Source organism: Catharus ustulatus, chromosome 7 (genome assembly GCF_009819885.2).
Source record: "Catharus ustulatus isolate bCatUst1 chromosome 7, bCatUst1.pri.v2, whole genome shotgun sequence".
Lineage (NCBI taxonomy): Eukaryota > Metazoa > Chordata > Aves > Passeriformes > Turdidae > Catharus > Catharus ustulatus.
Window position 1 is genome coordinate 7413424 of NC_046227.1, and position 27942 is coordinate 7441365.

Genomic DNA, 27942 nt, shown 5'->3' on the forward strand with positions numbered 1-27942 from the left:
TCATTTGACAGACTGATGGGAGAAAAAAAAAAGCTCTTTTTGCAGCAAAAATGTGACTCCTGATCCAGAACACCACAATATTATTCATAATGAAGGAAATGAAGTGTATCAAAGCATGAGCAAAGGAAACTCATTAGTGTTCCAGAACACATACCGGGGGACCAGCAAAACCAACAGCGCCAGTCGGGCCATTTTCTCCTCGGGAACCCTGGTCAGAAAAATTGAAATAACTGTATTTAATAACCATCTTTCCACAGGCAGTTATCAGTTACAGTTCAATATAAAAGAAAGGATGTTAACTATTTACCACCATAAGTGTCATTATACTTTTGCCCTATTAATCATAATCAAATGATCTTTTAATCATAAAATAAAGGATGTTAGTTATGATGTTAAAAGTTGCCATGTGTTCAAGACTACAGTGAGCTTTCAGAATTCAGAGATGGAAAGCACAGGCAAGCATTAACACAGCATTAGGAGAAATTCTGGTCACAACCCACCCCTTCCAGAGATGGTCAAAGAGCATACACTTTCAACCTATCACTTCAATCACACTGGGAAAAAAAACAGTAGTTCAAAGATGTACTCTTCTATAAGGTCACAACAGGCTTTGACTGAGCTTTCCACACAACATTTGCTTGGAAAAGAAGTAGCTGAAGACTGCCAACTCCAGCACTCCCTAAAAGGGTGGAAGCTGCTCCAAATTATACTGGAAATAAGAGTGTTCTGATTTATGACAGGGACATAATCAATTTCAAGCAGTATGAAGGATCTAGAAGGGCTGAGCCTCTAATTCCCTAATTGAAGTCAACCCTTACAATACTTCAAATCACTAATAGATGGAAGATGACAAGAGTTACATAACTGGATGAACTAAGGATTACCTCTGCGCTCTGCCCATTAAATATTTGTTTATGTACAGTGGTATCTGCTAGGGGCACGCTTTTAAAAACATTGACACAATTGTAAGTGGTGGCATATTTTCAGGAGTGAGGTAAGTGAGGGTAACTCTATAAAGTTTGTCCTAAAACAAGTATAGGTCACAGGAAGGAAATCTGGTAATACTTTTGCAAGTGCACAGCAACAAGTCAGAACTTCACATTTGGATAGAGAAAGGGAAAGAAAAAAGGGAAAAATATATCAGCAAATAAGAAAAATGCATGAAGTTTGGATCAGCATTAGGTATTAACTTATACCAGACAAAAACAAAGCATGTTTACTCACAGGGTTTCCACGAGAACCAGGAGGGCCAACCAGACCTCGAGGACCTGGTTCACCCTTAAAATGAAATAAAAGGATTTTATTTCCCAAGTAATTTACTTGTTTGGTCATTAAAACGCTCATGAAGTCGGATAATATTGGGAAACTTCAGTAGGGAATGGAATAAAAATCTGTTACCTTTTCACCAGTAGGACCTCCTGGACCCATTGGGCCTATTGGACCAGGGAGACCCTTTTAAGAAAATTAAAATGAAAGGAAGTTAGAAAAGTCATGATCCAAAAAAGATAAATTTAACACTCCTCATATATTATCATTCCCTTTTTCATTCCTTTGAATTCTTCTACTTTATCTCTGGAAACTTCTGTTGTTTTCTTTATCTAAAACTGATTTGCATTTCTTCTCCCAAGGACCAAACTCCCCACAAAAGATCTGCATTCCTTCATTTTCTCTTTCTTCTCTAAGCTCATCATCTGCTTTATGCAGTATTCATAAATAAAGTCAATGATATATTTAAAAAAGCCCCAGCTTTATTTTACTCTCTTAAAAAGAAATCAAGTATTTTTCTCCCATTTACACAGAGCTCTTTTTCTTTCATGTTAGTATTTAACTTTTTAAATTAATTTTAAAGTATCCATAAATTTTTTCTGAAGGTTGATTTAAATCTTACAAACTACTCAAAAATGTCCTCTATCTCTTCATAAGGCAGACAAACAGGTTGCAAACTCCCCATGCAAACCCACCAACTCCAGACAATGATTCTTCAGCTCACCATTACTTCACCTGTTCATTAACTACTGTAAGCTCTAAACATCCCTTACTATGACTAAGAACTCCTCTGTATTTTTGGATAATGTTTGATTTAGATTTACCAATTTCAGCTCACAGACAGTAATTTTATTAGAGCTTCTATATAGTAGGGTTTCTCAAAAAGAGTTTTCCTTTTTAACAATAAGTTTATTCCAGACAGGATCCTCATATTTTGACTCTACCTCAGTTTTCCAAATGCTTAGCAGCTAGTACTCCAAGTGGTTTGCACAGCACAAGAATATCAGATTTGTTCTCAATTAATGTAAAAAGTAACTCAAATAACATCTGGGAAGGAAAAATGGGCAGTGCATACAAAGAAAACCCAGTGCAATTGGGATTATTGGACAGTTGATCTGTGCAGAGTGTGTGCAATGTGTCTTGAACACAACTTGAGCAGACTAGAGACTTTATTAATGCAATGGAGATTCAAAACTTTCCAGAAGTGCTAGCAACTTATTGCTTATGTGAGGTTTAGTACCTCTACAGGAATTTTCACCTGTGAAATTCAGGACAGATGGTGGGCAACTCGATGCAGACAATAAGGAGCCATCTACCTTAGTCCAAGACTGAGAGCTGGAAAGTTTGCTTTTTGCCTATTCATCTCTGTCTGTTCATTTTTTGATATTTTTTACTACAGTCAACCTAGACGAATTCCAAATCAACTGTGAATCCTTTCCATTGAGCTCTTAGCTTGCATTATTGATGAAAAACTTGAAAATGTGGAGGGTGAGGTAATGACTGTAAACCCATGACATACCATGATACCACTGCACAGTGTTTAGCACTACAAGCTGAGTACCCTAGCACAGTAAACAAAACTGTGTGTGAAGAGTAGGTCTACAGAGAGTGACAGGATTACTTACCCTGGCCCCATCGTTGCCAGCTGTACCTTCAGCACCTTTCTCACCTACGCCGCCCTAAGGAAAACACCCAGAAAGTCTCAGTTAAGGCACTGAATGCTGAGTGGGTCATACCCTGGAGTAACCACAGTGTTAAGGGACAGGTCATTCTACTCAAGAGGACAGCAATAAACAGACTTACTCTGTCACCCTTAGGGCCAGGTGTTCCAGCAATCCCTCTCTCTCCAGGCATGCCCTGAAGGCCTGGTGGGCCTGGATCACCAGGTGTCCCACTAGGGCCTGGGCTTCCCTGGAACAAAAAAAACAAGTTGTTGCCTATCATCTGAGAAGCATCTTTGTCTCCAGGCTGCAGAACATGTTGTGCCTGTGTTGAAGTCTCTGGGGTACAGTTTTAAGTAATAATTTTATCTGAAATTTGGACTTTATTCACATCCAAATACTTTTCTTTTCCCATTGTATTACTCAGGAAGTTCAACTGTAGTACAGTAGTTCTTCCAGATAGATTAATATTTAATCAGTGCATACTGGAGATAAAAACAGACAAAAAAGAAGCTTGAGAATCTTTCTTCCTTGGCCTGGATATCACATAGGTTTAGCACAGAAACAAGGTGCAGATACAGGTAGAAGTTGGCAGGGCAGAGATGCTCATGGCTGTTACAGGTCTCACCTCCCTGCTTGGCCTACCACAACCACAGCAGGTACGTGCATGCAGGCATGAAGCTTTCACCATTTTCTTTTAACTGCTTAGCCCTGTCAAGTGTCTTTGTGTAAACTGACATGGCTCTTACAACATTGCTAGAAGGTTTTCTGCAGTTCAGAAATGGCTTTGCCCAGTTCTACTGTGAATTCTCAACATTTAAGTACGTTGCAAGTTATTAATATTGTTAAAATTGGAATTGCGTGTCCTTCCTTATACAAAGGGAATGCCTTTCATATTAGTAATAAAAAACTCTCTCATGTTCATGCAAATGAGCAGAATTATACATTACATCACTGCAGCAATGCAAAACTCTACTCAGTTTACCTTTGGGCCATCAGGACCGTGGCCTCCGGCCATGCCCTTTTCGCCCTGGAGTCCTGAGGCACCTGGTTCTCCCCTTTCCCCTGGATTGCCACGTTCTCCCTACAAAATGGCAGATTATCATTTATTTACAAGGCAGAGTAGAAATCTGGTAGACAAAATCCTAAATACACCATAAGTGCAGTAGAGTCCGTGAACAAATTCTAGGAGAGATGATTAAATAAAAGCTAGCTTTATGCTTTTACTGTTAGAGGTGGGGGAAATATGTTGATCAGCAAACTAAAAACTCATTTCACACATAAACCAAATGATTTAGCAGCTAGTACTCAATATCACTTCAGGAGCTACAAAATCATTAAAGGTGATAGATTTTAAAGAACCGTCTTAAAGCACTACCATTTTTTGGTGGGGAGAAAGGTCAAATACTGGCTTTAGCTGTTAAATTCCATATTACACATCAACTTCCAACCTTAGAGAACTGTTATGAATACTTAAACTCTGAAAGTAAACACTTACCCTGGGGCCCAATGGACCAACAGCTCCAGGGTCTCCAGGCACACCCTAAGAACAAAATTCACCATTAGAATGAAATCATTTTTCATAACTTCATAGTTATGGAAATTAGAGACAAACAATTTTATTTCCAAAGTACTGTGCATGTAGATGGCCAGCACTAAATCCTATCTGTCAATGACAAGAGGTGATAGTCTAGCTCAGTCCAAGAAAACAGATTATCATAATTATTTTATGCCAAAGCAGTTCTTAGACAGCTTGCAGACTACATCAATCAGTAAGTATTTTGAAAAGAGTTGGAAATTCAATTAGAAAGAGAATAAAATGTAAAACTACTTTATAAATTGCATTCTTTTTAATGTTATGTTACACATATATTACCTGATCACCTGGTTTTCCTCCCTCACCTGGAGGACCTGGTGGCCCAGGCAAGCCCTGTAAAAAGTAATTTAAATGGTCACTAACATGATAGAAAGTTGTGTAAATCCAGGCTTAATTAGGACACCAAGATATTGAATGTTGCAGTACACTTAGTATAAGAGCACACCCTCAGAGATCCCCAAGGGAAAGAGTTATATGAATATTGCACCAAAGTATTTCCCCCTCTCTAATGAAATGGCAGCCCTTCCTTAACATTTCCAGGATATCTCAGCCCTAATAAAGTTCTCTATAAACAGATATTGATTTAATTAATACTTCATTATCAAGACAATTATTTTGCTATATATTTGGAACTTTTTTTTTAAATCTTCAAATTAAAACTGATTAACATCAAAGGTTTTCTCAAGGGATTCATAGCTAATAGTTAAGCCTTTGTCAGTTTGGTTTAGTGCACAGCTGATATGAAAGTTATGGATCATTAATTATTCTGAACATACTATCTTAGTTCGGAAGTTGTGTTATATTATACATGACTTGATAGAATTTTTCCAAGTTGATAAAGACATGTTTTTTTATTTTTTAATTTAAAAAAATGAATGCACATACCTGAAACCCTGTAGGACCTGGAGGGCCTTGTTCTCCTCTTTCTCCTGCCAGGCCCTACACAAAAGGAAGTAATAAGTAAACAGAAGAGGAATATAGGCAGGCTCCACAATTTTTCTTTTGTCTAACTATGCATATTTTGAATTATGTATGCATTTATTATACATTTTTACTTATCCCAGGACAAGATGGCCTATCTAAAAGTTGTAATAAGATGCATATCATCACTTTAAAATCCTTTCCCTAAAGGTTCTCTGGTAGCAGGAAAACACTCAGCTCTATAAAAACCAAGAAAGATGAGAAAATGAACCATGATAATTTTTTTACTCCTTGCACTACTTTTTGTAATGGTTAGTAAAAGGATTTAGACTACTAATATAAACATTTTAATACAAAGATAGCCATTTTTCTAGGACAATTTTTCTCTAAATGCTCTTGGAATTTCTTGCTTGGAATCAACAACTGGCATGAATGTTGATAAGAACAGAAGCCAAAAGAGCAGTGAGCAGACAGAGTGTCAGGCAGGCAGGCAGGCAGAGAGGTAAAAGCTGACTTACTGGTGGGCCAACAGGACCGGAAGGGCCAACCTCACCATCTTTACCAGGGGCTCCCTACAATAAAATGACAGGGGAAGAAATCTTGTATAGTGAACACACATAACACAAAAGCACCATTTTCTGTGATCACCACAATAACAGCCACACTCACTCTCTGTCCTGGGACTCCTGCATTGCCTGCTTCACCAGCTTTTCCAGGATCACCCTAAATTGCAGAAATAAAAATGATGGCATTTAGGGTTTTTTTTATCCATTAAAATATACAAAAATGGTTCAAGTCAAACAGGGATTGCCATACTCACACTACTGCCCTTTGGCCCAGGAAGGCCCATGCTGCCTGGCTGACCTCTGATTCCTATGGAACCTGCTGGACCTGGACGTCCATCTTCCCCAGGAGCACCCTGCAGAGATAAAGCATTTTCCACATTCAATTCTAGATATGTTTATTCATATGAACTTATTAATCCCAATAAAATGCTTTTATATATAATGAAAATAATATTAACTTGGTTTGGGGCTTCACTTATCAAAGTGTCTTTAGAGCAGACTTAGCAATTGCCATACTGCTTGATTTAACCAAACACTTAATTTATTATTATTTATTATTAACCAAATACTTAATAATTTAACCAATTTTTAGAACTGAATCATGTACAAATGATATAAATAATTTATTGTGTCCTTGAAGCAACAACTAGAAAAATATTTAGCTTAAACATTTAACAGTGATGCAGCAGCTGGTAAGCAAGAGACACTGCTACACAGACAAAACTAAATAAATGTTATTTGGTACTAATTTTGAAGTTAGGAATGTGAAGTGAACTATCAAAAGAGAAGATAAACCTTAATAAATATGGAAAACTCATGTTAATAAAAGCAATTTCAGTGAGGTGTGACCTTTGAATTACTGTGGCATTAACTGAAAAGATTTAATTTTGTCACTTACCAAGGGGCCAAGCTTTCCTTCGGGGCCTTGAACACCTGGATTTCCTGTCAAACCCTAAAATCAGAAATAGTATTGGTGTTAGGGTTAGGTCTATAATTCTATAACAATAAAGAAATAAAAATAAATCCCAAACAAATGCTCAGTTGCTACCATAGCAAAAACTTCCCTATGTCAGAGGTCTTCATCCTTCACTTTACAGCTTCATCCGTCACTGTCTTTGATCTTTCTTCTTCCTATCCTCTCTTTTCTTGCTTTACACGTCTTGAGCTTCTCACAGGCACATCTTTATTTCTGCCATGATCTATATCACATTTTACTGCTCCCTTTATCCTCTTTTCTGATATTTTGAATTATTCTCCAATAATTTTCCTCAAAAAATCCCTAGTTGAAATGTACCACTCAATCTTCTATGCTATCAATCACCAATTTAATGAAGGTTGGCCTTCAATCCATGTTACCTGTGGCAACTGTGCTTTACACTTCCTTCATTTGCATCAGCTATTCCCAATCAGGGCTATGTCTCCTTTTTCTAAAACAAAACCTTTGCTTCCTAACATCAGCAGGAAATAAAGACAGGTCTTATGGCCTTTAGCGCCCCTGAAACCAGCCTGCCCTTGCATAAGAGCTTCTGAATTCCCAAACATTCACTGCTGCCTTTTGAAAATGAAAGGTACCAGGGATTACAGGATGCTGCTGTCTGTCCCTTACCCTTGCACCTGGAAGGCCAGGTTCACCAGGACGTCCAGGATCTCCCTGACCTCCTTTAGGTCCAGAAGATCCTGCAGGACCACGCTCTCCTTGGGCTCCCTAGAAAGACACCAGCGAGCTACTAGTTAACAGGAAGAACAGTGACAGCAGGAGAAGGTTAAATAAAAACAGTGTCTTTTATTAAGGATCTATTTTTGCAAACAAAGCTACAAATCATTAATGCTTTTACTATTATTAGTTTCCTAATTATTACCTTTTCTCCCCAAAATTTTTACTTAAAAGTTGTCTCTTCCTTAAAGTAAGAAGTATTTTAGAATCCCTGTAGTCCAAGAAGTTAAGAAATTACAGAAGTACTAGACAAATGCCTAGGTAAGTCACTTCTCTGGAAGTGTTACAGCAGTTAGGAAAGCCAGATAAACCCATCCTTTTTAAGGGACAAGTCTAGAAAAATCACACACACACACAAAGAATAGGCAATTTTTCACAGACCCCCCTCCTACACAGCAATACATAAAGCAATATAGGAGTAAAAGAAGTCAATTCCCTATCTGTGCACATTTCGAAACAAGGGAGCATTAAGCCAGGGAGAAGCAAGCAAAGCTGAACATCGTGGGAACTGGAAGTGACTTTTCCCAAAAAAATTTTTCTCTAAACATGCAGAGCCCCTTTTGGCATTTGTAAATTGGATCTGCCTTTTTGCCCAGAAGCAGACTTTTTAATGGAACACTTTATTTTTATAGTCTGGATGTATGAAGATTTAACAAACTACACAGTAAAAGATGGACTTTAATTTAATTTACCTTTGGTCCAGGCAAGCCATCAGAACCTGGAAAACCACGGTTACCAGGAGCACCCTAGGAAAAGCAGTAGATATGAGACAATTCTCTCAATTTTTACATAGCTAATTGCAAATAAAGGACCAGATTTATGGATTGAAGATTCAGTTCATTCCCTTACAATTTTCTTATTTAGATACTTTAACTTGGGGCTGGAGGAAGCGGGTTATGACTTAGAAGGGTAAAAATATCTCATTGATGCATGCTGGACAGCTCCTTCTGTGTGAACAGCCTCACTGAAAGCAAAGATGAGCAGCTGTACAGGTGTAGGAAAAAGTCTGTGGATGAGCTTGCTCTATCTCCATCCTTTCTCCTACCATACTGTTCTGGGCACTGAATCTCCACATAAAAGTATCCAGTGTAAAAAAAAACACACAGCAGTAAGTTCGGCTAGGAAAATAAGGTTTGACTATATTCATAATCAAGCTTTAAGATCATCCATGGGTAGGTCAGAAGGTTTTTCAGCTTAGCAGTACATGTCTTAAGACATTTATTCTTCCAGATTTCTTACCCTCTCTCCAACAGGACCTGGTGGACCTACTGACCCTGGATCACCTCGAGGACCTCTTTTCCCTTCTTCACCTATGGGGCCAATGGGACCCTGGGGACCTTGTGGGCCCTAGTGAGAATAAAATGTTATTTTAAAAAAACAATGTTAAGCTCACCATTTCTCAAGCATATTGAAACAGACTTTCTTCTGGACACTATAAACATTTTTCCAAATAAAGGAGAAAAAAATAGTTAGGTCTTGGATCAGTTAAAAACAACAGCTTTTCAGCATCTGCTTTTCTCTTTTGCAATGTTTATGAGCTAATAAAGTCTAATTCTGCAGTTGGGCTGTACACTGCTTCTCATAATCTCCCACAATAATTTGTATTTGGTCAAGCTGCAAAGGAGTCAAAATTCAGTGAGACTCTAATAGAATTTTTCAGAGAAGGCAGCGATAAACTATTACTTCTCCTCTGTATTTTTGTCAGTTATTAAATGATTATTTAACTGGTGAGAAAGAAAAGCTGAAGATTGGTTGATAAACCAACTCAAACTCTGCAGAGTTGATTTTCTCCCAAAAGTTACATGATTATAAGCCTCTGTGTTTCCTCTTCATCATGAAAAGCATATGGAGACTTACAGGTTCACCTTTGGGTCCTGCTTCTCCTTTGAAACCTGGGACACCAGGGTCTCCCTGAAAACAAACACATGAACAGCACCAGTAAAGTTAAAAGTCTGCATAAACCCCTTCGTCATCTTGTATTATGCCATGAAGCTAACTTTTCTTAGTTTAGTCACTAAAATATATTATGTATAATATGTATAAGCAGTATAATATGATGCTTATAATGGTTTGTCTTTACCCTTATTATGCTTATTATTATGCTATCAATACAAAAATAAGTCTCTTTTCCCAGGTTTATAAAAACACACTTCTTTTCCAAAGAAGTAGTGATATTTTGGATACATAGGAGTTTCACAGGATCTGAGTCTTAGCTCTCTCCCTGCCATGCTAACCCCTGCTCCAGTTCCATGGAGTGACACATGTGCCAGACACCACAATTCCCAGAGAGACAAAGACCCCGTTACCGGCTGGCCTCGAATCCCGGGAGGGCCAGTGCTGCCCTGTGGTCCTGGGGAACCAGGGGGCCCTGATAATCCAAGGGGGCCTTCAGTGCCTGGAGATCCCTACAAATACAAACAGGAAGCACAGTAAGGAAACACAATCAAAACAAGGAAATAAAAGAAGTTAACGTACACGATTTCTTCAGCGGGAAATATGGTTACTTACAGTAGGGCCCTTTGCACCAGGGGAGCCGTCTGTCCCTTCAGCACCCTAAGGATAAGGTACCAATCAGTAAAAATCATTTTAATGGGATGGGCATCAATCACAAAAGCAGAAGATAGTCATTTTATCCACAAGACCAGAAAATAAAGGCTATTAAATAAATGCAGCAACATATGCAAATGCTAAAAAGAGCGATAAAGAAGCACGAAGTTAATATTATTTGTAATGTTGAAGATCTTATGTTTAAGCTTAAGTTTTAAAATACTTTGAAGACTGAAACTCTATTGAGACTGTGTAACTTTCAGTTTTCCAACTTGTAAAAAAAATAATAGTTATTATCAATCCAATTAGCACAAAAGAAAGGAATGAGACCTCCTTTCCTTGGGAAAAAAGTAATTTGAGTAAGACTGTTGTCATGTGGGGCACTAAAAACCCCCATAAAGAGGTGCATGCACAAGCTGAGCACTGAGGAACTCAATTCCATGTACTTACAGGAAGACCTTGTGACCCAGCTGGGCCCTGAGGACCTGTTTCACCTCTTTGTCCTTGAGGACCTTCAGGACCACGAGGGCCTGTTGGACCTGCTTCACCCTAGGATTCCACATGAGAAAGCAGTTTCAGATTATTTGGCTCTAAAAAGCAGCTCTATAAGGTAACTCAGGGGGAATAGTGAGCTTATAACAGAAAAACAATTCATGTTTGAAATAGTTTATCATCCTTAAAATACAATTTTGATTACCTAATTTTGCTTCTCTTACTTCTAGGTGAGTGCAAACATCAAAAGTATAGACAGGATTTTTCTCTCAATGTATACAAGACAAGGAAACTGCAGAAAAGCAGCATTGTCCAGAAGTCCAAATAAGATGAACACACCTGTCTCTCTAAAACCCCACTACGTGTCAGTAATTTTACAAGGCTCTTTTTTTTTTACCTTTATTAGTAGCAAGGCTTAAGATTTAGATATGGTAACACATGGGAATTGGTTGATTTGGGGCTTTTTTTGCACAGCACAGATGAACTCACTGTTACAGAACTGTATTAAATATCAAATCCCTGTAAGATTAGACTGGATGATAAAAAATTCCTCCCAGTATCTTCTTTGAATTTTAATTTTATATAGGAAACATGTATTTTGGAATTGATGGCTATTAATACCACATCTCCATAAAACAAGTCCACATCTTCATTGCATAATCTGCTGAGCTTTTATGAGTTCAAAGCAACTATTCCAATTTTACATCATCTGATGATCAAACTTGAAGGTAACTTCTCCTTTTCAAAAGCTCTAAGTGATTCACCATGTAACAGCTTTTTTAAACATTTACCTAGGTAAAATCATGCTGAGCCATACTAAAACATTCTTTGACATGCACTACAAGGGTTATCATTTAACTGTACACTCCTCTTGTCTAGACTGTACTTTTTCCAAGAAAGGTTGGAGCAGATGATCCTAGAGGTCCCCTTCCAACCTGTTATTCTATGACTCTGTGATTAAGTGGATCCTGTTATTAAGACTTGTTTCCAAACAGTGTTATGAATGTTGCCAGCTTCACAACAACACAAAACATCTGCTGATCTTGGCTACCTGACCAATTGAGAGTTTCTTCTTGTATAACATTTTCTTATTGTGTTTTAGGAGTGTAAGGGGACAAAGAGGAGCAGCTGGATGCAGGGATATTTAAGAAATATAAGGAAGCTATATAAGTTGTGTTTTCTATCTTCAAAGACATTGGTTCAAGGTTAAGTAGGGAAAAAAAAAAAAAAAAAAGAGCACTTTCTTGAAAAGCAAAGGAGGAAAAAGTGAGGCAGTGCTGCAGCAAATGAAAGTTTTTCATTTTGCAGCCCAATCACCCCAAGCCACAAAAGGCAGTAACAGTAACTTGCTCTATTGTGATGAACCACACATCTCTGTTGGGGTTCAGGCATTTCCTTTAACAGTCTAGATGATCTCAAAGAGCATTCTTAGCCAAAATTTTCAGGTCCTGCCTCCATACTGTCTTCAACTTGCCCTCACATCCTCACTTCCAGCAATGCATCTTGCTATTCTTTGAATATTCTGGACAAGATTGCTGCAGCACAGCACGGCAGTCATCTTATAATCACCCCTTGACGTGAGCAAGAGGGAAAGCAAGGTATCTTAACAGTGGTGAATTGCAATTGCTTCATTTGGCTTTGGGATTTATCTTCTGTCTGGAGGTCTTGACTAAGACTGATTTCACAGCAGTTCCTGGGGATCTGTACACATGTCAGTCTGAGTTCTGTGTAATCTAGTACACATTTTTAATTGTGTGTTGTTCGACATTTTAAAAAGACACTTTTATTTTATTTTTTACCTTTACACCAGGAATACCAGGAAAACCTGGAGATCCAGTTATGCCAAGTGGGCCCTATAAAAGACAAACACAAAGTTGTAATTCAGTGGTTTAGATCACACAGATTAGTATCTTAGCTCTGGGTAAATGTGGGTCTAGCATTACATGTATTTTTTAGTCATAAAACATTTGTTTATAACAGAACCAAAATAACTATAAATACCAGGTTTTTAAGGCATACATATACATTTTATGGAATTGTGGTGCAGCTCTCTCATAATGTGTTTGCTGACTTCAGCAAAGCTACAGCTCTTGATTCAGCTATTAATGCCTGAATCACAATGTACACAATTCACAGTGAACAATTATGGGAATTAAGATTCCTGAACTCACAGGCGAATTCATTTGCAAGCTGTAAAACACAGCTCTTGTATCAAAATTTCAGGGTTAGAGAGACAAAGATGTTTCCATTTCCATAATGTCTCCTGTGCTGTACAAGACATTCAAGAGAACTTTCTACTGTATTCCAAAGTCTTGGGATGGCGGCACACAGTGGTTATTAATACTCACTGCAACACTGTTCCCAGATAATTCCTCTTTATCTTTTCCTGATTTGCTGTCTTTTTGTAAAATATGATTCATGCTGAGAAAAAATGTTCTATGTAATAAAGCTCTCCTGACAAACTTAATCAGAACAATCTGTCCCACTGAGCATTAATTACAGACAACATTTCTGCCATGACCTTGCACTGGATTTCTACAGAACTGATGTAACAGTTCACCAAGTATATTTTTGAAAACCTATGTCCCAGTTTATTGGACTACAAATAACATCTGCCAAATCTCTCTCTTGTTGCAGGAAGAGTTCCAGGATTATGCTGTACCACTGCACTGACCCAAATAAAAACATATTTCATTAAGGCTTTCTCCAGTGAGAAACACGTGCATTAAGGATGAGTATCTCCCTTGTGACACTTCATGGGATTTTCCAAAAATATTAGCCAACCACTTATCATGTCCAGTGAAGCTGAGCTCACATTTTATGCCAAAGAAAAATTACAAGCTTCATGTAAAACCTCATAGCTTCCAGCTGCCACCCAGTTTCTTTCAACTTTATAATTTAAGTACGGGAAAAAAAATTTCTTTGTTTGAAAGTTTCTTCTAACAACTTACCTTTCCTTCATGATACACTAAATAATTGAGTTTTGTAGCTTTTAGGCACTGACACTAATTTTTTTAGTTTCTCTTACAGCATTTTTTCTTAATTGTTTAATAAAACAGTCTGTTAAATAAGATGACACAGGTAAATGAATCTTCCTCAGAACTCTGTCACAAGTAAAGAAAGAGTATGCACAGAACTGAAATGAAATCCTAACTGCAGGCAGCTGTGGTTTAGGGTTTTGAGGGGTATTTTTTGGTGCAGTGCTTTTGGGTTGTTTGATTGTTGGGTTTTGTGTTTGGTTTTTGGTTTTTTTCTAAGCTGAACATCACAAAATGGTAAAGGCTGGCTACATCAGTGGGTAGAAGCTGTTACCCATATCCTACAAGTGATGCTTTCAAAAAAAAAGCAAACAAATAGCACATTTTTAAAGTGGAAGTTGGCTTTGCCCAAATAATACAAAACCATCACCAGTTTTCACATGCAAAAGCAACACAAAATTAACTGCATGTGTGGGAATCATCCCTAACTCACGTGCATTCACACAAATGTATTTTGCAAATGCAGTGTGAGACTGGACTGCAGGATCAAAACCAGCATCCTTTGCTGCACTGACACTCTGAGTGGAAACAGCCCTGCTGCCATGGTGGGAGAACTTCAGCAGCTGTGCAAGCCAGGCTTTCTCAGCTTGGCAGACATTCAGACACAGGCCTCTGTCCTTCAGTTCAAAAAGTGACTGTGCCTAATTAAAAGGCCCTTTTACACATTTGGTAATGGAGCAATAGCAGGGAGCAAGTTGTGCTAGCAGTGAGTTCCTTTCGTCTTGCTGACAGCAACCTCATCTGCCAGCTTTGCATGTGAAGGAAGATAACATGCAATTGTGAACTGCTTTAGATTGCAGTGCATGCACTTGAGACACTTTTCCTCCCCAACATATGGACTCCATGAGAGCAGCAGAGCATCACCTCCCCAGGAGATGCTATGGCCAACTCCTCTGCAAATTAAAACCTTTAGATCAAGTGGACTGCAGAGCACAATTTTGCAGAGGACAGCACTAAAACTGAGTAGAACTAGGAATCATTCTCAGATAATTAATTCCAGATGCACTTAGCTGATACCAGTAACTGCCAACAATTTTTTTTTTTTTGGTAGTGTCAAAAGGCAAGTGGAAACAGAGAAAATGTGGGTGATTGAGAACCAATCACTTACCATTGGGCCTGGCTTCCCAGGCATACCATGCTGGCCACGTCCACCCTAGACACAGAAACAGAAAACACAGCGTACTTGTAAGAACTCTACCTATTTTTAAAATAATTTATTGTCAGCATTTGTGATAAAACTACATATAAAAAATGCTGGATTGCACATTCCTACGAACACTGTCACAGAAAACTTCTGGAAGAAATTATGCTCCCATTTGAGCTAATGGATTTCTCCATTTTCAGAAAGGACAATATTTTGAGTGTCATTGTATGGGGCAAATGAAACAAGTGGATCATATGGAAGTCATGGGGAGAAATGCCAGAGAAACAGTAGTTGACACTGGATGTAAAAGCAGCAGAATGAATGTTCTAACTCAAATATGATCTCATGTCAAGGATAAATCCACTTTTTGCTGTAGTGCAACATATTTTTAAGAAGATAGCCTTATTATCAGGAATTAAATTTTTAGATTTCATCTAAATTGAAATCTGAATTGAAAGACTTCATCTCAACTTTCATTTTAAACCTTTTCCAGAGAAAATTGAAACCTATTATTTCCTGTTCCAGTAATTTTTTCTGAAAAGAACCTCTCACAAGAAATCCCACAGAAACATAGAGGACATTTTTATGTCCCAGAATATCATGCTGTGAGGGCATTTGGACTCATGGGCAGTTCTGCTATGAGAAGTTACTATATGGTTACTACTCTAATTTTAAAACTGTATTTTACTGTTAAAATTTAAAATTAAGATCTCACCCCACAAAAATGTTCCCTCTTAACTTACTTAAGCTGCAGCAGAACTCACAACACAAGTGACTAACAAGTCACATGAACAAACACTTTCAGGCTCAGGGATTTAAATTTCAGTTAACAAGACAATTACAAGAGAGAAGGAAGATTCTACTTACAGGGGCACCCTGTGGTCCAATCCGTCCTCTTTCTCCTGGCATTCCCCTAGGTCCCTTGAAGAAAGAAAAAAAGTGCATTATTTAGGAAGTCATCATGTCAGAAAATAAAATGGGTTGGTTTTTTGCACTCCTGCAGGAGTGACTTATCTTGTTCTACAGCAGAAAAGAAGTAGCAGCTCAAATAAATCCTTACAGCCTCACAGGCTTGCCCAGCGGAAATTAAATAAACTGCAATTTCTGTTTTCCCATTCCAACAATATTTCCAGTTTTAAACACATTAGAATAAATTCTGTATATACTCACCAGGGACAACAATGCAACTTCCCTCATAAATCTCATTCACAAATTAGATTCCATTTCAGGGATATTACATTCTACACACAACATAGTGCTTCACAGAGAGATGCCATTATCTGATATCAGAAAGAGGTTTTACTTTCAGAAGCACTGCTGAGAGTCAATTTTTGTCATGTAACACCACTCAGTTGTCCAAAACCACATGTGAATGAAAATTACTCTAAAATGAAGTTTCTCCATTTCCCTTCCATGTCACACATACTCATCCTCACCAAAACCTCCAAAATCCCCTGTCCATGGTTTTCTTAGCTAGTTCATTCCTGATCTGAATTACTCCATTTGTACCTCAGAGCAACCCAAGCTATTTTTCTCATGTTGAAATCACTCCATATGAGGCATCAATATGTAAAAAAAAGAAAAAACTATCACCCTACACTTAGATGAGTTGAGAAAACATCACCATGCCTACAGCCAAGTCTCTGCTGAACCTTCTGATTTGTCATTACTACTTATGTCTGTAACTGGAGGGAAGAAGAGCTCACAGTGGGCCAAATTCACTGTCAGAGTAATAGAAAACAAAGCCTTAATGAAGAAAAAGTTCAGCTCCATGGACCCAAACCCAGGTATCAAACCCCTGAATTCCCACATGTGACACTCACTAGAGGACCTGTGGGACCCATGGCTCCGGTTGGTCCAGACTCTCCCTAGAAAAGGAAATGAAATAACAGAATTAGAGAAACGGGTGAAGGGAAAATTGAGTCACATCTCACCCCTCTGTGAGTCCTCTGTGCTTATGCTGGACCTCAGGGGCAGATTTGCACAGGTATCTGTGTATATCACACATGGCAAGGACACTGCTCCCCACACTGATGGAAATGCCATGCTTATGTGTTCTCAGTGTTCATATGTTCTCTGCCAAGACTGCTGCTGTTGCTGCCTCCACAGCAAGTGGTAGGCAATCTTGGGAAAGAAATCTTTTCTTACACAGACTCTCCTTTACTACTAATCTCACATTTAAATTTAGATTTTGAAAGATTCACTTCTTTTACTATGTTTTTAATCTAAAGGAATAGTTCTTTCCCACATTCAATTATCACCTATGCCAGGCCAAAAATGTTTCAGCATCAGCAATGATGAAAGTGGAAAACCTGAAAAAAGTGTTCTATGCTCTCTTAAAACATCTTTTAACCTATCTTGAAAGGATTGACTCCAGCTGGCTATCCTGTGTTACCACTGCTTTGATCTGAAGTTGTAAGAGTGGTGCAGTGCCAATGGGGATCAAAAATTCTAAAAGAATAAGCTAATAAAATAGTCAGTTTGATTAAAATACATCCCCTCTCCTTTCCAATGCCTGTTTCTTTTAAGTCAATCTAATATAGTTTGAATGAGGAGAGTCAGGTTTTAGTTATGCATTGCTTTATTTGATTATATTAAAAAATGTTCAACTTGGCCACATAGACCCAACAAGAACCATTAACTGTCCAAGTGGAGAATTGCAAAATGTGCATGGGCCTTTAACATTGCCTTCAGTGTAACACACATGTCACAAATGCTCACCCAGCGATCCCTTACAGACATCAAGCAGCCCCAGCTGAAGCTGGGACTGGCACTATTGAACTCTTTCCCCATATAAAGGTCAGAGAGGGTACAAAGCTGTGTTCAAAAGATCTCCTGCCTTTTAGGATTTTGGTTTTACACTACACATGCTTAAACAATTAGTTGTTTGGGCCATAAAAATACCTTTGCTCCAGCTGCTCCAATTTCACCTTTTGGGCCGTCAAGTCCTTTCAATCCCTGTAAGTTATAAAAATACAATGAAATTGTATTTATATATGTACATACAGAGAGCACTCCTACTATTAATATTAAAGTAACTTGATCCTAAAGTATTAAGAATAGATCTGAGGTGGTAAGAATAAGAAAAGGAAAAAAAATAAAGAAGGAAAAAAACAGATGGAATAATGTTTTTAAACATTTCCTAAATGGAAACCATTTGTACAAGGTACATTTCCTTGGATTTAGTTTCCTTTTTAAAACAAGAAAGTTTTAAAAAAAATCCTAAACCAACAAGAAAGAGGCTCTGAGCCATAGGAAACCAATTTATTCCTCCCTGAAGTAAAACTCTGGCCAGAAAACTTGGTGATTTGTAATCACTCCGTGTTGCAAACATATCCACCTCTCAAGTTCCCCACCCTAATGCAAGACCTGCCAACAAAGTGAGAGAACTGTCAGGTTTGCGCCTCCTGAAACTTGGCAGCGCTCATGCAAGCTCCTTCCAGATTCCCAGAACATTTGAAAATAGAGTGAAGAAAGCACTGGAGCATGTAATACAGAGGTCAGCTTAAAGGGGAATAGCACTGATTTTCTACAAGGACCTCTTTCTCTCAAATGCCAGTAATTCTGCTACAGCTGCCTCGTCTGTAGTGTAGGCAAATTCTGCACAGATACAAAGAAAAATCTTCATTCTGAAAATGCCAGGAAATATCATCTATATCAGAGGGAAATCCTTTTCTCTTACCCGGTGACCCTTGAGACCTGGGAGACCAGGAGCACCAGGAAAGCCTCGAGGGCCCTAGGTAGGAAAAAAAAAACAACAAATACAATCCTGATTCCACAGATAAACACAACAATAATGGCACTAACAGGGATAAGGGCAGCAGCAATACTAATATTGCTGACACTCTTTTACCTTCATCATAGTGAGAAACAGCATTTGAGCAGCTCACAGATGATACAGCCTTGTAGTTATTCTCAGCATTATACACATTTGCACTGACATTAAAAGCTTTATCATTTATATTGTTGTGTGATCAAACATCAAATTTCAACAACAGTAATGAAATAAGATGAGTGGCAGGTCAAGTTTTGAGGCTTAATATGAACAAACATTAATTAAGCTGAGATCAAAATTCAGAGCAATCACTTAAAATTAAATAGAAACTTAGACCTGCAAAGTGTACCTGTTCTTTCAGAATATGTCAGTCCAGAAACATGATCAACAACTGCTACCAAAACAAATTTAGCAATTAAACCAAAGCTCTCTTGCACTTTGCTTCCTACCAAATTTCTCTGGACAGACTAACAGAAGGGAGACAAGTGCCTTATATCAGAATACTGGTGATATGAATTTAGAACAGAAATCTCAGATAACACCACTTATCCTCTCAGCAACAAAGCAAACACCAATGTGGAGCCTAGGAGTGAGTTAAGGACTGCAGATACTGAATAGCAGAACTTTGCACTATAATTAAAATCAATACTGATGAGTCTCATCAGAATGAAGTGATAAGCAAGCAGTACCATATGATGACATATGATTATTTTAGTAAAATTTAAATAATCATGCTCTTACTGGAGATCCTGGAAATCCAGGCTCACCAGATTGTCCTGGTCTACCAGGTTCACCCTAAGGAAAGAGAAAAAAAAGGAACACATTAAAACAGGAGATTTGAAAATGGATTTTGGTATGATTCTTCCATTCAAACAAATGAGGACATTTACATTAGTATTATGCATCCTCTCTTTGCTGTAACAATGTCAGTGCTATAAATCAGCTGCACTGTGCCTAGCAAATGTGCATCAGACACATTAACTCACAAAGGGTTTTTAACCAAGAACAGGGAAAACTGAAGCCTGACCCCACAATGTAGCCCAGTCAGGAGATGATGCTGCCACCTGGTTTTCCTGGGAATTCATGAGGCAACCTTCTCTCATATTCACACAGAGCATCAAATTGCTGTTATTTCCCACTGGAACAGCAATTCAAAACTACCTGCATTGTAGCTTGTGACTGTCCTTCTGTTTAAATGTTTTAATATGTGCATAATTTCATTCTAGGACAGTGACTATTTTCTTTGTATTGCAATAGGAAAAACAATGTGGTGAAACCAAACAAGTATATTTTGAAAATGAATCAAAGCCCTCCAGAGCCACAGCCAAATATTCCTTTACATGCATCAATCAGTTCAAATACAGCTAGGACACCTGGATGCAGGAATATGGAAAGCTTCAGAAAAATAGTTTCAGGTCAGAGAGAAGGCAAAGTGCTTCACAAATGCAATTGAAGACACCCAAACAATGGAAATGGGGAAGTTCTTAGAGCAGTGTCATGATTTGACTTCCCTGCACTGAGAGTTAACTGTTGCAAGGATTCTTAAAAATTCTTACACAGTTTAATGGAAAGGTGGCTGTTTCACAATTAATTTCTATACTAAAATGGCACCTGCAGTTTTCTAACAAATTTCCAAGTTATAAATTACAGTTCAGATGGATTTAGTGTGATTTGCAAACAAATACTATACCCCTACCAGTATGGTTTGAGGCTACTGTTGTGCAATACAAATATGCTCATATAAGATGTATAAAACATGCATTTTACATATATATGTATGCATACATGGATAAAGAAAAAAAGTCAGTGAGGAACATAATCAATTATCATTTTAAAAAGAAATTAAATACTAAAATCTTGTCCAGACACACGTGCATGCTGCCATCGCAGTTCTTCTAACCCAACATGCAATCCCAAAAAAAGAGGAGATGCGTCCAAGTCACCCCCTGTGATTTATTATTATGCTTGATTTCAAGAAAGATTATCTCAGTTAAGAACTTACTGAGGCAAGAATTAGAGATGGTGGTTAGACTTTAGGTATGATGATGACACGTAAGAAAAAGGAAGGAGGGGTTGGGAAATGGTTGCCAATATTCACAGTGGTGATGCTGGATTTAATGAGGAGTACAATTACAAAGGAAAGCAGACAATAGCAGCTACAACAGGCACATCTGCTGGTTAGTCACTGTCTCACAGATGCCAATGTTTATTTTATTAAAAATAAAACAAGATACAAAGAATAACAAACTTACATCTTCACCAGGTTTGCCTGGAGGTCCCTCTGGCCCACGAGAACCAACTGGTCCCTAAGAAATAAATATATTTTTTGAGAAGTCAGTTTAGCTATCACTTAAACATTTTACTCCATTTCTAAGTCTGGTTTTACAAAAACAGATGTAGGAAAAGGAATATTTTATGCCTAAGCACATATGCTCAGTTTTGTGGTGCTCTTTCTAACCATCCTCACTCTAGAAAACCTGCATTATATTATATGAAAATACAGGATGGATTCTTTAGGGAAAAACCCCCAAAATATTAAAAATCACAGTTGCCACTGCTTCAAATTTCTGGCCCTTGATTTTACTTTTGAATCATTTTATTGCCTCTCATCATCCTTTGTGTAAGTTACACTATCAGGTATGGTTTTACCAGTGCCTAACCATCCTCAGGCCTGTGCTGGAAAAGTGAGAATGATCGTTTCTAATATAATCATTGCTATTCACATTCAAAACAATTCAAATTCACTGATCTAGGACAACATGCTTTGAACACCACAACTCTTCAATGAAGTTACTTAATAGTTTCAGCTGAAACAACATGACAAAAATTCTGTTCTGAAATAAAGTCTAGCATATTTGCAATTCTATTGCAGAAATGTTTGCATTTATTGGTCTTACCATAGGTCCTGGATCTCCAGGTTCACCAGGTGGGCCTGTGGGGCCAGCACCACCCTAAAATTAGACAAAGATTAATACAGTTACAAATTCCAAAAGCAATTAAAAGGATATATTTAAAATACATGACCAGGATAATCACAGCCTATGGGAGAGTCTGGATTCTAATTCAGAACAAGTTCACATTTCCATATGAGTGAAAGTTGGATCCTAAAACCCCTTAAGCTGTAGATAAATCCTGTGCCATACACAAACCCCACTGGAAACTTAACACCATGCCAATACCAAAACCAGAACAGTCTCCATTTTCATTGCTGCTCACTCATTTAAAAATGTGTTGGGTTAAAACCCTGCTAAAGATCTAATAAACTGTTCTTTTGGAGCCAATTCCTGTGTATAGAGGAACTTCCATCTGGAGCAGAGCCCTTGTTTAAATTCCCTTCTGCATGAAGGGACATTCAGCCACAAGTCACTGAGGATGGACACTGCCCCAGAGATGCACAAACCCCACTCACTACGAGCTCTGCCTTCAGCTCTGGCCAATTAAATCCCAAAGTGAAGCACTCACTTGTTTTCCTTGGAGACCCTGAGGACCTCTTGGACCCACTGGACCCTGTTGAACAAACAATTTGTTACACAGTGGAAAACAGCGTTTCCCAATTAAGATTCATCCTATTGGCCTGCTAGTGTCCACCAGCACTTCTACAGTCTGGAAGGTTTTTACTGAGAAAACTGGCATTATGAAACATGTTGAATGAAATCTTCGAAGTCCAAAAGTCACAGGACTTTAATTTCATTAGCAGTTGAAAATATGGACTTGGCTGCTTCCTGCAACCTCACACTCTCTGGAATCACAACAACCATATGGTCTGTCCAGCCCCATGAAAAAAATGTAGTAACAAAATAAGGGTTAGGGGGAATAGTCTTCATTTGAAGGGAATGTCATTACTCAGATGAATCTCATAATGGAATCAATGACAAATTAATCTTCTTGTTCTCAGTCCTGAGCTGAAAAGCAGTAATGAAAGGACGTGTTTACATGTATCATACAAACCACCAAAAGAGCTTTCCAAATCATTGTGGTTAGTTACACAAAATTCAGATTGTCCCCTAGAAAGTGTCAGGGGACTTTTAGGAACAATCTCAAACCTAATTGTTACTTGTAACACGAAATAAACATTATCTTGTTTGAAAGTAATTATCTGTGGTCTGGGAATACAAAAATATCTATAAGAGACAACCATCCATTTTGACAGAAATTCAAGACTTATGTCTTTAAAAATTCAATAATTTTTTACTAATTTTTACAAAGCAAATGTAGAAGAGTTAGCAATGGGCCATTTAAAACAAAAAAAAAAGCTAATGAATATAGAAAAAAACCAGTATTTTTGCTGTCAGTTACCCAGTTTGCAAGAGAAGGAAAAAAGAATGTCACATAGGATGATGAATCAATCCAAAGAGAGTGAGTGCCAACTGACTTTAGCAGACTTTGTGTAAGGCTATAGATATATTAACATTAAATTTCATAATATTTGAGAATGGTGAGAGAGGAGGCAGTACAAGAGATGCAACACATTGAGAAAAACTGAGTGAAAGGATTAAATAAACAATGAAAGCAACAAAATGGGACGGACTTGTGGAACAGATTTTATGCTCAGCAAATTCACTGAAGAGAGACATTTACCAAAAAGTTATTTGAAGAGATCACTGCAAATGTTAGTCCTAAGGCAAAGTATTAAATTATCTTTAGAACATTTCATATGGTAATGGAACTGATTTTGAAGGCTACTAGTGGGAACTGTAAGCTTCAGGTGAGCAAACTCATGGGCAGTACAATCACTAAAGGATGGTTTCCTCCAGAATGGATGTTAAAAATATCAGCAAAGAGGGTAACAGTATTTCCAAGATATCAAACATGAAGAGAAGCATTATTAAGAAACAACCTCAAGAGTTCCAGAAGAGAAAACTTAGGGTGGTGAAACAGCTCTCACAGAGAGTAAAAAATTTCAGTGTTAACATTAAGGCCCTAGTGCACTCAAAAGTAAAGGGTATATCTAAACAGTGAGGGATGCCAGTGAAGAAAGTGGGCCCAATAGTGAAACAGGAAGTCTTGAAATAACAAGGGATAGAGTTGAGTTAAGAGCTGGTTTTGGAAGTCATTTTTTTTTTAATTACTACCAAAAAATCCTTGATTTGATGTCACGTGTGAAAAGAAGTTACTTATTTGTTTATTCTGCTTTGTGTTATACCTGACAACTTTCAGTCACTCTGCAGTGACTCAAGAGAAGTTGTTTTTCCCTCCTGTACCTTACTGTTAGTAGCTGCTATATTTCAGAAGGAGAGACAGATAGAGGCAGGAGATGTCATTTTTTTTAACAGAAAACCACTTTTTCCCTAGGTACTGTGCAAAACTCTACTAGAATATACTGTACATGCAGGTTCTAGAGGCACAGGAAGCTGTAGAGGATGAATTCCCTTTTGGGTTTTTGGACACACACTCCACTTGCAGCCTGTCTTACAGTACAGGGTTAATGTGGTCTTACCACTGCACCAGGCATCAGTCCCATCTGACTACCAAGTCCAGACTTCTCATCCAGTCCTGCCATCTGAGCTGCAAAGGGCTGGGAAAATAAGATGGATGATTTTAGCTGTCATTGTGATGGTTTGGAAGGCAAAATCCATGCAATCACATCTTCATTATATACCTTGCTTTTGCAGTGCTAAGAGCTAAATTCTTGGTTTAATCACTAAAACAAAATTTGTCTTTCCCATAAATTTAAGGTGCTTAAAGCTTCAAAGACCATGTGAATACATTATATGCTTACTATTCTATTTCCACTTTAATATTAAACAAGTGTAAAATGACCTAAAAAGAAGAAAGCCTCCTACTAAATTATGTTTTTTCATGACCTACAAATCTAATGCAAAACTGCCATACTCCTTCATGTCTTCTAATTCTTCCCTTTCTTTCACTAATCATGCTTCAAGTTCAGAAATATATTAAGATAAACTAAAATGTAGCTGATTTCATGGTGACAAATTAGAATTTTTAAGCATCTTGCCCTTATTCAGTAAAGCTGAAAGCCACTCCAGTTCCTATCAATTCACAGAGACCATGAGCTAGAGAAGGAAGAAACTTCAGTGCCTTCCTTCTTATGCAAGCAAATAGTTGAAATCAACAGTTTTATTTTGCTTCATTCAGAGCCAGATCCTCATTTACAGCAGGTCAAAGCTTACAGGAGTTGAGAACAAGCAACAGCTCAAATGTGGATTCAAATCTCCCAACATTTACAGTTAGTTCCTCATTAGATTGGTCCCCAAACACATTTTCTAAAGGCTGGAGACTGTGTTCCTATCTCTGACCTCAGGCAAACAAAAGATGTCTTACATTTCCAGCCACACCTTTCTTCCATATTTTCTGTGGAATTCTATGTAGGATAATGGCATAGCACTCATTGTGGTGTTTCTGTGATTCTAAGAGATCCCTGGGTGCTAAGATATTTACTTGGGCAGAGTTTGCTGGATTCAGAAATGTTGGTAAATGTGGTTAAGTCATGAAATGCTGCCAAAAGCTGCAAGCTATTGGCCTAATATGAATATTGCAGATTTTTGTCACTATAACTATTGTTTTCAGTAACATCTCAGGAACAATGGAATGAGAAATCAAAACAGGTGTCAAAACACCAATAAATGTGTAACTGAATGTACTTAATTAAATACATATTTGAATTTGTCATCAACTATAATTAGTGTACAATAGAAGGGGGAGGAGAAAAAGAAGTTTTGCAGAATACCTCGTTAGTATATATGGCTGATTAGAATTGCTTTCACAAACAATTTCTTACTTAATCTTCTCAGTATTGGTCTGAATAATTCCGGCAAGAAGTATAATCAACCACATTTTAGTTTCTCTCATTAGTTATTTATAATCCATCTATGTTAATTTTGACTTTTCTATATTCCTAATTTGGTGTAGTGATTTCCTCTGTAGTATTGCTCAGACCCTGTGGCTAATGGAAGTAAAAGAACCATTGTGGTGGTTCTAGATTAGGCAGTTTGGCTTTGCTCGGTACTAAAATCTGCTGTGAAAGGTGCATCCTTTCCCAGGTTTCTCACATTCAACTTGTTCCAGTTTTTGACCAAATTTGCAGTGGCACTAGCTGCTGCTCCTTGTGACTGGGAGACAAGGAGAGCAGGCACAGAGTTCCATGGTCACAGAATCAAAGGCAAGTCACCATTTATATCATGTGGGTCTGGTCCAACACTCCACTTTCAGCTAAAGCAAATGTAAAACTTACCCTGCTTATTCCATCTGGTCCTGGGTGAGTGGGATGCCCTGGAGGACCAGGGTCACCAGGCTGGCCAGGGATACCAGGCTCCCCATCAATCCCTTGAGGACCACGAGGACCCTACAAAGAAAATTAGGAATTCCAGCAGTGTGCAAAGGTATTCACTGAAATCATTGTAACTGGCAAACATTTGCCTCTCTGGGATAAATCTGTACTTCTACAGAAAGATCTTCAAACAAACAACATCCCTTAAGCTCTGTTCCCACCTTCAGGTCAGAAGCACTGACTGAATTGAATCATGAATCCAACACTTAAGTAAACTGCAGTAATTTCTATCACAGGCTTTTTTAGAAACCCAGGCTTCCTATCATTCCATAGTAGATTTACTATTCCTGAAAAACTCTTTGTCTTTGCACACTGTATAGAATGAAGTTAATTCACTTCTGAGTACAGCTCAGATGAGTGTAAATATACACAGAGGCTTAGGAAACCCAAAGTAATCCTGGATTTTTACAGCCTACTTGACATTATGAATGGTTTATCCAGTTCATACCACTGTTGAATTCTCAACACATTTATAATGCCAGAAATACTGCAGGCAAAGTTACTGGTGTTGAAGTCAGCTCTAGATAGTATTTACAGAATAGGTTAGAGCCCATCCTGTGGCTCTCACTTAAATGTGACTCCCACTTTTAATTGCTAAACTGCACTCAAATAGTGCAAGAACTAAAATTAAATATGGATGCTTCTAATAAAACATTATTGGAACAAAATGAGTAGTAATGGGGCCAAAACAGACATGTTTCAATCATAAATACAGACTTTAAAGTGTTTGTTACTACTTTTTTTCAATTGGAATAAAATGCTTCACCAAGGCAAGGAAAAGTTTTAGACTATGTAATGAGTTCTTCCATTTTAAGGATCCTTAAACATAAAATTTTAGAAGCCTGGCTCACTGAGTCATCTTTTCAAACACAATTAACAATCAGACAGGTTGCCAGGATTTCATGGAATTTATGTCTGAAGTGGTACAGTTTGAACTAGTATGGTTCACAGAAGGAGTTGTGCATGTTGGATGGAAGCAAAAGGTTTCAGCACAAAGCTACATTCTTAAATGTATCTATTATAAACACAAGTGCCAAACCTAAAAGTCCTTACTGTCCCAAGGAGGAAAAGAATGAGAGACCTTGTTTGTTTGTCCTCAAAAAAAAAACAAAACAAAACAAAAAAAAAGAAAGAAACCGAAAAAAAGAAACCAAAAAAAAAAAAAAAAAGCTAAGCATTAGAGAGGAAAAAAACCACAAAACCACAGTTGCCTATAAAGAATTTGGCAAGACTTGTAGGACTGCCAATTTTCAATACCCACACAAGACCTTAACAAAATCTAATAGGGAAAAAGGCCTTTTAAAATTCCGTTCTAGAAAAGGGCCTACATTTTAGTCTTCAAAACTCAAGCTGCTTCAAAGATCAACTGCATACCTCAAAACCAAAAAGTCACCAAAATGCATGTTTGTATTTATAGGTAGCAAGCAACTAGTGGCATATAACCAGTTTGGTGGGTTTTCAATAAAATATTGATTATAATTTTATTTATTTTACTGAATTCATACCTTTATATGTACAGAAAAATCCTTTCATTTTGCTTTCACCAGTTCAATGTCAGTAAGGTTAAAAAAAAAAAGAAAAAAAAAAAGAAAGAAAAACTAAGAGGAAAAAGGAAAAATATCTTCACAAATGCCACGAGGTGGCACCATTTAAACACACAATTTTCTCATTCTGGCCCACTGCTGCTGCTGGTCAGGAAACAATTAAAGGTTTTTGCTTGTAATCAAATAAAAGGAAAAAGCAGCTCATGGTAGGACACTCCCAAACTTCTATCTACTTAAACTGCTACTGCAAATAAAATTGAGTGTAAATCCACAGAGAAAGAAAAACATATTAATAGTTCTGAGGATGTCCAAGTTTATTTTCTGTCTTCAAAAGACCGTTTGTTAACAAATGTCATCATGCTCCAAAAACTGCCCCACCCTAGATGCAT

General features: G+C 37.8%; 1 protein-coding gene across 2 annotated transcripts in view; it reads right to left on the reverse strand.

Moving 5' to 3' along the window:
• The window catches only part of COL5A2 (collagen type V alpha 2 chain), a 94956-nt gene that overhangs the window by 12643 nt on the left and 54371 nt on the right, over window positions 1-27942 (reverse strand). For both annotated transcript variants that reach the window (XM_033064835.2, XM_033064833.2), the window contains exons 7-38: window positions 25914-26024; window positions 24159-24236; window positions 22184-22228; window positions 21619-21672; window positions 20974-21027; window positions 19463-19516; window positions 18629-18682; window positions 17851-17904; window positions 16770-16814; window positions 15814-15867; window positions 14911-14955; window positions 12564-12617; window positions 10723-10821; window positions 10234-10278; window positions 10032-10130; window positions 9583-9636; window positions 8965-9072; window positions 8418-8471; window positions 7618-7716; window positions 6910-6963; window positions 6266-6364; window positions 6115-6168; window positions 5964-6017; window positions 5410-5463; window positions 4804-4857; window positions 4426-4470; window positions 3913-4011; window positions 3070-3177; window positions 2892-2945; window positions 1399-1452; window positions 1225-1278; window positions 155-208 (exon numbers count right to left, since the gene is read on the reverse strand). In XM_033064835.2, coding sequence (XP_032920726.1) covers window positions 155-208; window positions 1225-1278; window positions 1399-1452; window positions 2892-2945; window positions 3070-3177; window positions 3913-4011; window positions 4426-4470; window positions 4804-4857; window positions 5410-5463; window positions 5964-6017; window positions 6115-6168; window positions 6266-6364; window positions 6910-6963; window positions 7618-7716; window positions 8418-8471; window positions 8965-9072; window positions 9583-9636; window positions 10032-10130; window positions 10234-10278; window positions 10723-10821; window positions 12564-12617; window positions 14911-14955; window positions 15814-15867; window positions 16770-16814; window positions 17851-17904; window positions 18629-18682; window positions 19463-19516; window positions 20974-21027; window positions 21619-21672; window positions 22184-22228; window positions 24159-24236; window positions 25914-26024 — 2097 coding nt within the window. The remainder of the gene's footprint in view (window positions 1-154; window positions 209-1224; window positions 1279-1398; window positions 1453-2891; window positions 2946-3069; window positions 3178-3912; window positions 4012-4425; window positions 4471-4803; window positions 4858-5409; window positions 5464-5963; window positions 6018-6114; window positions 6169-6265; window positions 6365-6909; window positions 6964-7617; window positions 7717-8417; window positions 8472-8964; window positions 9073-9582; window positions 9637-10031; window positions 10131-10233; window positions 10279-10722; window positions 10822-12563; window positions 12618-14910; window positions 14956-15813; window positions 15868-16769; window positions 16815-17850; window positions 17905-18628; window positions 18683-19462; window positions 19517-20973; window positions 21028-21618; window positions 21673-22183; window positions 22229-24158; window positions 24237-25913; window positions 26025-27942) is intronic.